Genomic DNA, 12,500 nt, shown 5'->3' with positions numbered 1-12,500 from the left:
CTGTCTTATGTATCCCCTTTTTTCTTTTCCTTTCCTGCCAAATGTACGACTTTTCTTCCATACCTAACAAGTGTATCCCCTCTTCTTCCCCACCTGTCAAGTGTATCCACGCTTCTTCCCTACCTGTCAAGTGTATCCCCTCTTTTCCCCTTCCTGTCAAGTGTATCCCTCTTTTCCCCCTTCCTGTCAAGTGTATCCCCTCTTCCACTTCCTGCCAAGTGTATCCCCTCGTTTTCCCTACATGTCAAGTGTATCCCATCTTCCCCACCTGTCAAGTGTATTCCTCTTCTTTCCTACCTGTCAGGTGTACCGGTCTTTACCCTACCTGTCAAGTGTATCCCCTCTTTTTCCTACCTGTCAAGTGTATCCCCTCGTCTTCCCTACCTGTCAAGTGTTCCCCTCTTTTCCTACCTGTCAAGTGTATCCCCTCGTCTTCCCTACCTGTCAAGTTTGTCCCCTCTTCTTCCTTACCTGTCAAGTGTATCCCCTCTGTTCCCTTACCTGTCAAGTGTATCCCTCCTTTTCCCCACATGTTAAGTGTATCCCCTCTTCTTTCGTACCTGTCAAGCTTGTCACCTCTTCTTCCCTGCCTGTCAAGTGTATACTCTCCTCTTCCTGCCTGTCAAGTGTATCCCCTCTTCTTCCCTGCCTGTCAAATGTATCCCTCTTCTTCCCTGCCTGTCAAATGTATCCCTCTTCTTCCCTGCATGTCAAATGTATCCCTCTTCTTCCCTACATGTCAAGTGTATCCCCTCTTCTTCTTTAGCTGTCAAGTGTATCCCTTCTTCTACCCTACCTGTCAAGTGTATCCCTTTGTCTTCCCTACCTCTTCTTACTTGTCAAGAATCTCTCTTCTTTCCTACCTGTCAAGTGTATCTCTTTCCTCCCTACCCGTCAAGTGTATCTCTTTTCTTCCTTACCTGCCAAGTGTATCCTATTTTCTCACCTACCTGCCAAGTGTATCCTATTTTCTCACCTACCTGTCAAGTGTACCATATTTTTTCCAAACTTGTCAAGTAAATCCTCTTGTCTTCCCTACTTGTCAAGTGTATCCCTTTTTTATTTCCTCCCTGTCATGTGCATCCCCCTTTCTTTTACCCCCATCTCGTGTATCCCCTTTTCTTTCCTCCCTGTCAATAGTATCCTTTTATCCTTCCTTCTCAGTCAAGTGCATCCAGTTTATTCCTGTGTGAAAATATCAAGTGTGCTTCTTCATCCCCTTGCCAAGTGTACCTCTTTTTCTTTCCTCTGCTGTCAAGTGTATAATTTTTCTCTTCCCTCCTTGTCAAATGCATCCTTCAGTTCTTCCTTGTTAATCAAGTGTATTCCCATTCTTCTTTCTCTTTCTCACTGTCAAATGCATCCTGCAATTCTTACTTCTCAGGCAATTTTATCAACTGTACACCCTTCAGATTTCCTTGCCAAGTGTACCTCCTTTTCATTCCTCCTCTCTCAAGTGTATAATTTTTCTCTTCCTTCCCCGGCGGCTTTCTCCCCCACCCCCTCCACAAGCTTAGACCAAGCAGTATAACAACAGGTCTTCCTGCATCGTCCTGCAATCAAGAAAGCAACTCTTCTTCCTCCAAACCGCTTAATTAAAGATCTATCTCGCCCAGTAATTACTCCGGTTAAGCCCGCTCGTTTCGCATCCAATATCGATATTGCGATAATTTGAGCGCAGGCTCTAATTCCGTAATTTGTAGTCTTGAGTGAATTACCTCCGCAGGAAGATGATGTTAGTTATTTGCTTGCTTGCTTGCCTGCTTTTGTGTAGTTTTCCTTTTTGCCTTTTCACTCTGGGGCACTGCGTTGTCGCTGGAGTTTTATTTGCAGGGCGTTGGGGGTTGCATGAAGGGTGGACCGTTGCAATGGGCGTTTTCGTATTTTTATTTTTTTGTAAATTGTGAAAGATAATGATTCTTAGAAGTGACACAAAAATATGGATACACTATATATAATGTATATATAATAGTTATATGTATATATACATATATATGTATACATATATTTGTATATATATTTGCTACATGCATATATACATACATAGGTACAGGTGTGTGTCGATATACACAGTAACTCGTATAGTTATTAATGATTAGCAGTCCTAGAGGGATCCATAATCGTTAAGATATTCAGTTCTTACATATAGGGTTTTCTGTTAAAAAGTAAGGGTTTGGAGGAAATCAAGAGAAAAGAGCACTGCAAGATTTTCGTTTTAATTTTACGAATTGCATGTTGGTTACAACACTTTAAAACACAGAGATTGGCAGAATGATTTGGTTAATAAATATATAGCACTAGAGTTAAAAAGTTGCTAGATATACATCAAAAGTTCATATTTCTTAAGTTCATATTATGTCAACACCAATCGACATTGCATCCGTTATCAATTCTTCCATAATCCTTCTCCAGGGCCAATAAAACCGCCATCACTTCTCTTTACTCTGAAATTTCTCAGACATAGCTGTTTGATGACAACCCGTAATCCACGGATCCTTCTGTGTACCTTAGCCCACACTGCTACGGCTGTCAATTGTCAATCAACTTGCCTGTCTGTCAGTTGGCTTATGGTGTGGGAGTTTTCTGCATGGGTTTTCATCCGCAATGTAGTAGATAAATGTGAATGTGGGTTTACTGTGTCCACCCATTGTTAAAGGAAAGGGCCCATTGTTGATATATATATATATATATATATATATATATATATATATATATATATATATATATATATATATATATATATATATATATATATATATATATATATATTACTGATAGGACCTGATTAAAACTGGAGATACTTGACAATGAGGAATGTTAGGCCTAGAAAGCTTGTAACTTTTCGTGATTAAATATCTCCGCTAGATACCACCCAGTTTTAAATGAGGTCCTGTCAGTAACTGTATTAATGTACAGAACAATTGTATAAGTGATAGTCAATATATATATATATATATATATATATATATATATATATATATATATATATATATATATATATATATATATATATATATATATATATTGACTATATTGTATGTATTGCCACACAGATTTTTGAAATTCACAACTTTTAAGCACCAAATATCGTTTGATATCCAATTCTCTATGTTTTAAGAATGACTTACACCCCAAGGGAACTATAATTGATAAGTGCTTCGTCCCCAACAGGATTTGAACCGATGCATGGTTCAAGAACAATGATAGGCAGTGACTTAGAACATTCAACTCTCATGATAGTGAATTGCACATTAAACGATATTTGTGGATTAATATGTGTGATATATATATATATATATATATATATATATATATATATATATATATATATATATATATATTTATATATGTATATATATATATATATATATATATATATATATATATATATATATATATAATAATCTCTTTTCGTAGGGACGAGTGTATTGAAAGAGCCCGTGCGTGTCTTTGCGCCGAGATCAGAGAGTGAGAGGTGTGCATGACAAATGCGATAAGAAACCGATATTGGATGAAAATGCTGCTTTCAGAAGTGATAATGGTGTTCCCTGGTCTTATTGAAAATCACTGAGTGGTGTGCGTGCTTGTTTGTCTGTGTGTGTTTGTTTATTTGTGTTTGTAAACTGGCTGATATTTCTCTTCATTTGTTTTTTATTATAGTCTGTCCTTTCTTCATCTTTTATATCTCTAATTTTTTTAATTTATATGTAGGTAGTAGTGTTTGTTTGTGTTTACATTTGATTTTATATGTATACATATATATATATATATATATATATATATATATATATATATATATATATATATATATATATATATATATATATATATATATATATATATATATATATATATATATATATATATATATATATATATATTAAGTGAAATGTTTCCTTATCTGTCTGTCTATTGGTGTGTCTATCCTGTTGGAGTGTATTATTATTTATCTGAGAAAGTTTGTGTATATTAGAATGTGTATGTACATCAATCTAATGCTCTCAGTGGCTGCAACTTGCCAGTCAAAAATAGTTCAGCAGGGCAGCTTTTTATGAGGAATTTGGTGCGGTGCATTACAGTTTGCTAGGTAGTCGGCCTCCAAATAAACATATGAATTTAATGATTCTTTGGACCCTCACTGTGTCCCGAAATTCGAAATTTGTGTAATTTGGAACACAATGACTGAAGACTTTTCAACACACACAGAGAGAGAGAGAGAGAGAGAGAGAGAGAGAGAGAGAGAGAGAGAGAGAGAGAGAGAGAGAGAGAGAGAAAATGGTGCAGGACAAGGTAGCGAATGAGATCGAGAACGAAAGAAAAGTTTTATATATATATACATATGTATATACAGTATATGTATATTATGTATGTACATACATATATACATATATATGTATATATATACATATATATATATATGTATATATATATATATATACAAATAATATATATATATATATATATATATATAATATATATATATATATATATATATATATATATATATATATACTATATATAGTGTGTGTATATATAGTGTGTGTGCGTGTGCGTATGCTTAAATGTCTTTGCAATCTCAGACCTGAAATGATGTATCCTTTTCTTTTGAAGTTATGCTTTCATTCTCTCAAATTTCCGCCCATGTCGGTGTAAAAGTGTACCTAACCCAGTGTTCCCTGTCCTTTTTTGTTTCATGTCAGTATGCAAAACGTATCGAGAATCCATAAAAATATCCGATTTTACAAAGGACAAGCTTTCTTTCATTGCTGAAAGAGACCCTCGCGTTGTTCCTGGTGGAGAGAGAGAGAGAGAGAGAGAGAGAGAGAGAGAGAGAGAGAGAGAGAGAGAGAGAGAGAGAGAGAGAGAGAGAGCTGCACTTTTGACAATATGAGACTTTTGACAATGGATAAGAGAGAGAGAGAGAGAGAGAGAGACCTGCAAAATATGAGACTTGAAAAAGAATAGAGAGAGAAAAAAAACTGCAAAATACGAGATATGTGAAGAGAGAGAGAGAGAGAGAGAGAGAGAGAGACCTGCAAAATATGAGACTTGTGAACAAGAGTATGAGAGAGAGAGAGAGAGAGAGAGAGAGAGAGAGAGAGAGAGAGAGAGAGAGAGAGAGAGAGAGCTGCAAAATATGAGACTTGTGAAAAAGAGTATGAGAGAGAGAGAGAGAGAGAGACCTGCAAAGTATAAGACCTTTGAAAAGGGATATGAGAGAGAGAGAGAGAGAGAGAAGCCTGCAAAATATGAGACTTGTGAAAAGGAATATGAGAGAGAAACCTGCAAAATACGAGACCTGTGAAAAGGAATATGAGAGAGAGAGAGAGAGAGAGAGAGAGAGAGAGAGAGAGAGAGAGAGAGAGAGACCTTCAAAATATGAGGCTTGTGAAAAGAATATGAGAGAGAGAGAGAGAGAGAGAGAGAGAGAGAGAGAGAGAGAGAGAGAGAGAGAGAGAGAGAGCAGCAAAATATGAGTCTTGTGAAAAGAGTATGAGAGAGAGAGAGAGAGAGAGAGAGAGAGATTTTAGAAGCCAGTCAGACTTGTTCATTTTTCATATCATAAAAGTATAATTAAACATCAAATATTCGATGTCATTTTTTATGTATTTATTTTAGCCGCTGAGTCAACTGGTTAATAATTAGAGCAATTTGTAATTATATTTTCATAAAGCTTTCCATTTGATGTAAGAAAATTTTCATAATGTTTCAATATTTTCATGGATAAACAAGTCCACTTCTTGGGAAAGCCCTAAAGCATATTTTTGTTTTAAACTTGAAATATCATCTATTTGCTATTGACAAATTCTTTTATATGCTATTTCAACTCTAGCCTCCACCTTTGCCAAAAGAAAGCAAAATTAATAAATAAAATAATTTTCTGTTGTCTTTCTTTAGTTTATCTAATTTTCTCCTGTGTCTTTTTTTAGTTTATCTTCCCTTTCCTCCTACTTCCTGATTCACTTCCCCTTCCTCCTTCTTCCTGATTCACTTCCCCCTTCCTCCTACTTTCTTATCCACTTTCCCCTTCCTTCCACTGCCTGATTCACTTTCCCTTCCTCCTACTTCCTGATTCACTTTGCCTTCCTCCTACTTCCTGATTCACTTTGCCTTCCTCCTGCTTCCTGATTCACTTCTCCCTCCTACTTACTGGTCAACTTCCCCCTTCCTCCTACTTCCTGATTCACTTCCCACTTCCTCCTACTTCCTGATTCACTTTCCACTTCCTCCTACTTCCTGATTCATTTCTTCCTTCCTCCTACTTCCTGATTCACTTCCCACTTCCTCCTACTTCCTGATTCACTTCCCACTTCCTCCTACTTCCTGATTTACTTCCCCCTTTCTCCTACTTCGTGATTCGCTTCCCCTTCCTCCTACTTCGTGATTCGCTTCCCCTTCCTCCTACTTCCTGATTTTATTCCCTTCCTCCTACTTCCTGATTGACTTCCCCTTCCTCCTACTTCCTGATTCACTTCCTTCTCATTTACTTCCCCTTTCTCCTACTTCCTGATTTCCTTCTCCTTCTTCCTACTTCCAGATTCACTTCCCCTTCCTTCTACAACCTGATTCACTTCCCACTTCCTCCTGCTTTCTGATTTACTTCCCCTTTCTGCCTACTTTCTTATCCCTTCCAACCTTCCTCCTCCTTTCTTATGTACGTCCCTCTTTCTCCTACTTCCTGATTCCCTTCCTCCTCCCTCCTACTTTCTTATTCCTTTCCCCTTCCTCCTCCCTCCTACTTTCTTATTCCTTTCCCCTTCCTCCTCCCCTCCTACTTTCTTATTCCTTTCCCCTTCCTCCTCCCTCCTACTTTCTTATTCCTTTCCCCTTCCTCCTACTTCCTGATTCACTTCCCCTTCCTCCTACTTCCTGATTCACTTACCCCTTCCTCCTACTTCCTGATTCACTTACTCTTACCTTCTACTTCCTGATTCACTTCCCCCTTCCTCCTCCTTCCTGATTTACTTCCCCCTTCCTCCTCCTTCCTTATTTACTTCCCCCTTCCCCCTTCCTTATTTACTTTCCCCTTTCTCCTACTTCCTTCCTGATTCACTTCCCCCTTTCTTCTACACCCTGATCACTTCCCCCTTCCTCCTACTTCCTGATTTATTTCCCCTGTCTTCCTACCTTCTTACCCTTCCAACCTTCCTCCTTCTTCCTTGTGTACTTCCCCCTTTCTCCTATTTCCTGATTCCCTTCCCCCTCCCTCCTACTTTCTTATTCTCTCCTCCTCCTCCTTTCTGATTTATTTCTCCCTTCCTATTTCTCTCCACTTCCTCATTTCTTTCCCCTTTTTCCTACTTCCTGATTAACTTTTTCCTTCCTCCTACCTTCCTGATTCTCTCCCCATTCCCCTTCCTCATTTCCTTCCCATTCTTCCTACTTCCGGATTAACTTTCCTATTCCTCCTCCTTACTCCCTTCTCCCTTCCTGATGTAATTTCCCTTTCTTCCTACTTCCTTATTCCCTTACCCTTCCGCCTTCCTGATTCCCTTACCCCTTTCTCCTACTTCCTGATTCCATTCCTCCTTCCTCCTACTTCCTTATTCCCTTCCACCTTCCTCCTACTTCTTGATTTAAATCCCCCTTCCTCTTTCTTCCTAATTTCCCACATCCTTCAAGTTCCTTTTTCCATTCCCCTTCTTCCTACTTCCTTTTTTACTTCCACTGCCTCCTTCCTACTTCTTGATTTACTTCCCTCTTCCTCATATTTCCTTATTACCTTTCTCCTTCCTCGTTCCTGATTCCCTCCCCCTTCCTCCTACGTCCTGATTTACTTCCCACTCCCTCCTTCTTTCTTATTCCCTTCCTCATTCCCACTTCTGATTTACACCATCTTCCTCCTACTTCCTGATTTACTTCCCTCTTCCTCATATTTCCTTATTACCTTTCTCCTGCCTCCTCCCTGATTCCCTCCCCATTCCTCCTACTTCCTGATTTACTTCTCACTTCCTCCTCCTCCTTTCTTATCCCCTTCCTCATTCTTCCTACTTCTAATGTACACCCCTTCCTCCTACTTCCTGATTCCCTCCCCCGTTCCGCCTTCCTCATACATCCCTCCTTCCTCCACCTTTCTTATTCCCAGTTCCTCCCATTCCTGATCATTGTTCAAAGGTTAAACTGTCTTTACATTTTTCCTTTGGCTCAATTCTTCCGACTAATGTAGCACCCCTTCCTCCTTCCGACTTATCATCTTATTTCCTTCCTTATTTTACAAGTGTAAGCATCCTGGGTATTAGGCATGACAGACAGACAGACAGTCCCATGTATTTGATATATTGTTATATATATTAAACTATATTTACATTTTATAATTTGGCTCAATTTATATAATATATGCATATATATATAATATACACGACTTATCATCTTATTTCCTATATTATATTTATATATATATATATCCTGTATATATACATATATATATATATATATATATATACATATAGATAGATATATATAGATATATATATATATACATACAGATATATATATATATATATATATGTATATATATATTTGAATATATATATATATATATATATATATATATATATATATATATATATATATATATAATGTCTATAAATATATATATATATATATATATATATATATATATATATATATATATATATATAATATATAATATATATATATATATATATATATATATATATATATATATATATATATATATATATACATATATACATGTATATATATGTATATATATTATATATATAATGTATATATATATATATATATATATATATATATATATATATATATATATATATATATATATATATATATATATATATATTCTCGTCTATAAAGAATTCCTATAGTCAGCGTGATGTCCTTGTGACTAACTGTTGGCATTAAGTTTTATTGTTTTATTTTCGCTAATTTTTTCATATGAGATAAATTCATTGGACGTAATTAGTTGATGACACTGGCGACATGTGCATTTTGTTAATTACCTGAAGGAACTGACATCAAAGTAAAATCGACTACTACTACCGCTGCTGCTGTTACTACTACTACTCCTCCCAGAACTACTGCTGCTACTAATAATAGTAGTACTAATTCCCCTACTAATACTGCTGCTGCGACTACCACTATAATAATTCGACCTCTAATGCTACTACTACCACTACAAGTCGGCATCACTCTCTTAATCACCCAACCCCGACCCCCCCACCCATCCCAGTTTTAACTACACCAGATCATCTTTAGGCCTTGTGAGGTGGGGGGAAGGGGCGGAGTTGAGGGGGATTAGTTTGGAGGTGGGAGAATGGGGGGAGGGGAAGGGGTTCTGAGTAGGGGGAAGTGTTTTCATTTTCCTTTGAAGATAATGACCCTTTCAAGGATGCTTAAGACTCCGCAGTTGAGCCTTTTTTCCTCCCCCTCCCTTACCCCCTTTCCCCTCCTCCCCTCCCCCCTCCCCTACCTTACCCCTCCCCTCCCCTCCTCCCCTCCTTACTCCTCCCCCCTCTCCCTCTCCCTCAAAGAACGTCACCGCCCCCTGCAGAGCCTCCTTATTTTTCACATTAACTCGTCGTCTTAGGAGATCTTTTATGGCTGTCTATTCGAGATACACTGAATCTTTCTCTTTATTATCTCATTTGCCATCAACATTATTTCTCCCCCTTCACTTGTGTTGTATAGCACCCATTCCTCCCCGTTCTTTGGGTTTCTCCACACCCTCCCCTCCCCCCCTAAACCCTCTCATCACACTCCATCCCTCAAATTAAGGGGGGCCCCTTCCATTCCATGTAAATATATATAGAAGAAGCTTTCAAGTGGAGAGTCATTTTTACCGTTATTTGTTTTCATATTTCCACTCGAAATTTATGTAAATTGTTTCTCCCTTTCCTCAGTTTTTTTACTTCTCATTTGCTGCTAGTAGCATATTTTATGTATGTATTCATTTGTTTATTTATATATTACGTTTTGTCGGCGTCACCAGCCCCTCTTAGTTTTCTGTAAAAGAAAACTATTGTGCCGGCTTCGTCTGTCCGTTTGCACTTTTTCTGTCCGCTCTCAGATCTTAAAAACTACTGAGGCTAGAGGGCTGCAAATTAGTATGTTGATCATCCACCCTCCGATCATGAAACACACTGAATTGCAGCCCTCTAACCTCATTAGTTTTTATTTTATTTAAGGTTAAAGTTAGCCATGACCGTGCGTCTGGCACCGCTGTAAGTGCCAACAACACAGGCCACGACTGGGCCGTAGCTGAAAGCTTCATGGCCTCGGCTCATACAGAAAACTTGATTGCGCCGAGGAAACTTCGGCGCATTTTTATGATTGAACGAACTCGGTCAGATATTGGCCTAGCCAGTAGCTGTGTCTCCGCATTCGGAAATTAGGAAAGGCTTCATGGAACAAGTTCAATTTTTTTTAGGGGGGCCATTGTGAAACGAAGCTTTTGGCTGATGCAGTACATTGGCAGTTTTGAAAATTTCTCGTTTCTTTCGCTGCTGAGAACAGTGAACAAATTTTGATTATATATTGTTCGTTTTGTACTGTAAAGTTCGTGGGAGCTCAAGTTTTAAATAAGCTCAGACCTAAGATCGGTTGGTTTCAGTTTGCTGGTGAGTCCAGAGGTCCACACCAGTTTTTTTTTTGTATACCCTTTTAACGCTACCACACTTACAGGACGCCGTAAGATAACGTCCCGTACTGGCATAAGGCCAGCTTACTCTAAAACAACCAGCCACTACAATCAGAAATTAAAAAGATAAAAAGTATGGTGACACTTCTTAGGATCAAGAACTATTGATATGGGAAAGCGGGAGAAGGGGGGGAAGGGGGCAGGAGGAAATAGGAGGGGGTTGGAGGGTTGTTAAGAGGAATGTGTCTTGTACGAGCTTATTCCCGTAACATTGTTGTAAAGAGTTGAAATGAAGTATTTGCTATAAAATGCCGGTTTAAAAATTTGTTGGAAAAACTATAACATGCAAATCTGACTTTGTGCTTTATGAAGTCCAGGTCACTCTTTTGCCTGTTATCTGCAAACTTCAAATTCTTGTTTCCTTGAGTCATCAATTCAGCAAAAACCTCGTTAATGTCCTGTAAAAGAAAACTATTGTGCCGGCTTTGTCTATCCGTCTGCACTCTTTTCTGTCCGCACTTTTCCTGTCTGCCCTCAGATCTTAAAAACTACTGAGGCTAGAGGGCTGCAAATTGGTATGTTGATCATTCACCCTCCAGTCATCAAACATACCAAATTGCAGCCCTCTAGCCTGAGTAGTTTTGATTTTATTCAAGTTAAAGTTTGCCATAATCGTGGTTCTGGCAACGATGTAGGACAGGCCACCACCGGGCCGTAGTTATAGGTTCATGGGCCACGGCTCATACAGCATTATACAGAGACCAACGAAAGATAGATTTATTTTCGGTGGTCTTGATTATACGCTGTAGCGGCTGTACAGAAAACTCGAATCTATTGTATATGTAGGATGTTTCTTCATATTCACTACTTGACTAATGTCAGTTCTTGAATTTTTTCTAACTTGAAAAGTTTTAGGCTTTAGAGAGGCTGAGCAGGACAGCTGATCAAGTTGGCGAAAGTTGCCGTGTGCAAAGAGCTAAAATGTGAATTATTATTATTATTATTATTATTATTATTATTTTCCTCTGACTTTTCGACACGCGTGCTGGCGGCCATCCACCGGGAGTTACAAAAAGTAAATGAATTGAGATAAATGCTGCACAGGTATATACAGTAGAAAGGATTTTTATTATTATTATTATTATTATTATTATTATTATTATTATTTTCCAGCCGGATGGATGGCAGCCGTCATCGTCGGCTAGCTCTGGTGTCGGACTGGATCGCTCCAGTGGAGGCCGACAACTACAGACCCAATTTCTGCTACTGTGACCTGAACCAGCACTTGGTAGACGTACGCAAGGCCATCGTTTCTGGTCAGGAACCCCCGCCCATACCCGCAGGTAGGCATCACTCAACGTTTTTTGAAGAGGCGTCCCTTCTGCCCCTAGCTGCCACCCCTTTCATTTCCTTGACTGTATCTCCGTTCAAATTCTCCTCCTTCCATCTTACTTTCCTCCTTCTCTTAACAATTGCGAGGTTTTCCTCCTGTTACACTTTTATATAAACCTTTTCACTCTCAATTTATGTTTCAGCGCTGAATGACCTCATCATACTCGTTGGTCCCAGCGCTTTGCCTTTGGCCTAAATTTTATATTCCATTTCATTCCATACCGATAGGTGAGATGGATACCTCAATGCTTATAGATTAGGAAATAGTCCTTAATTTACAAGTGTTAAATTCATTTAGAAGGTTAATTAAGAAAACGTTATTAATTCATATTTTTAAGAGTTAATTTGATTTAACAAAATTTGAAGTTAATTCTTTAAGGCGATTTGAGTTTGACACTAACTATGGGGCATTACACCATTCCTAACCCCCCCTCCTCCTCCTCCTCCTCCTCCTCCTCCTCCTCCTCGTGTCTCCACTGTCCAG

General features: G+C 38.3%; 1 protein-coding gene and 1 pseudogene across 1 annotated transcript in view; one reads left to right on the top strand and one right to left on the bottom strand.

Annotated features, from left to right (window-relative positions):
• Nucleotides 1–7,875, bottom strand: part of LOC136829588 (uncharacterized) — a 16,562-nt pseudogene extending 8,687 nt beyond the window's left edge.
• The window catches only part of LOC136829514 (uncharacterized), a 602,709-nt gene that overhangs the window by 64,478 nt on the left and 525,731 nt on the right, over nt 1–12,500 (top strand). The window contains exon 3 of the mRNA XM_067088310.1: nt 11,798–11,967. Within this exon, the coding sequence (XP_066944411.1) occupies nt 11,802–11,967 (166 nt within the window). The 5' untranslated portion in view covers nt 11,798–11,801. The remainder of the gene's footprint in view (nt 1–11,797; nt 11,968–12,500) is intronic.

This window comes from Macrobrachium rosenbergii, chromosome 44, assembly GCF_040412425.1.
Source record: "Macrobrachium rosenbergii isolate ZJJX-2024 chromosome 44, ASM4041242v1, whole genome shotgun sequence".
Lineage (NCBI taxonomy): Eukaryota > Metazoa > Arthropoda > Malacostraca > Decapoda > Palaemonidae > Macrobrachium > Macrobrachium rosenbergii.
The sequence above is the reverse complement of the archived record's forward strand: the minus strand, read 5'-3'. Positions and strand labels throughout refer to the sequence as shown.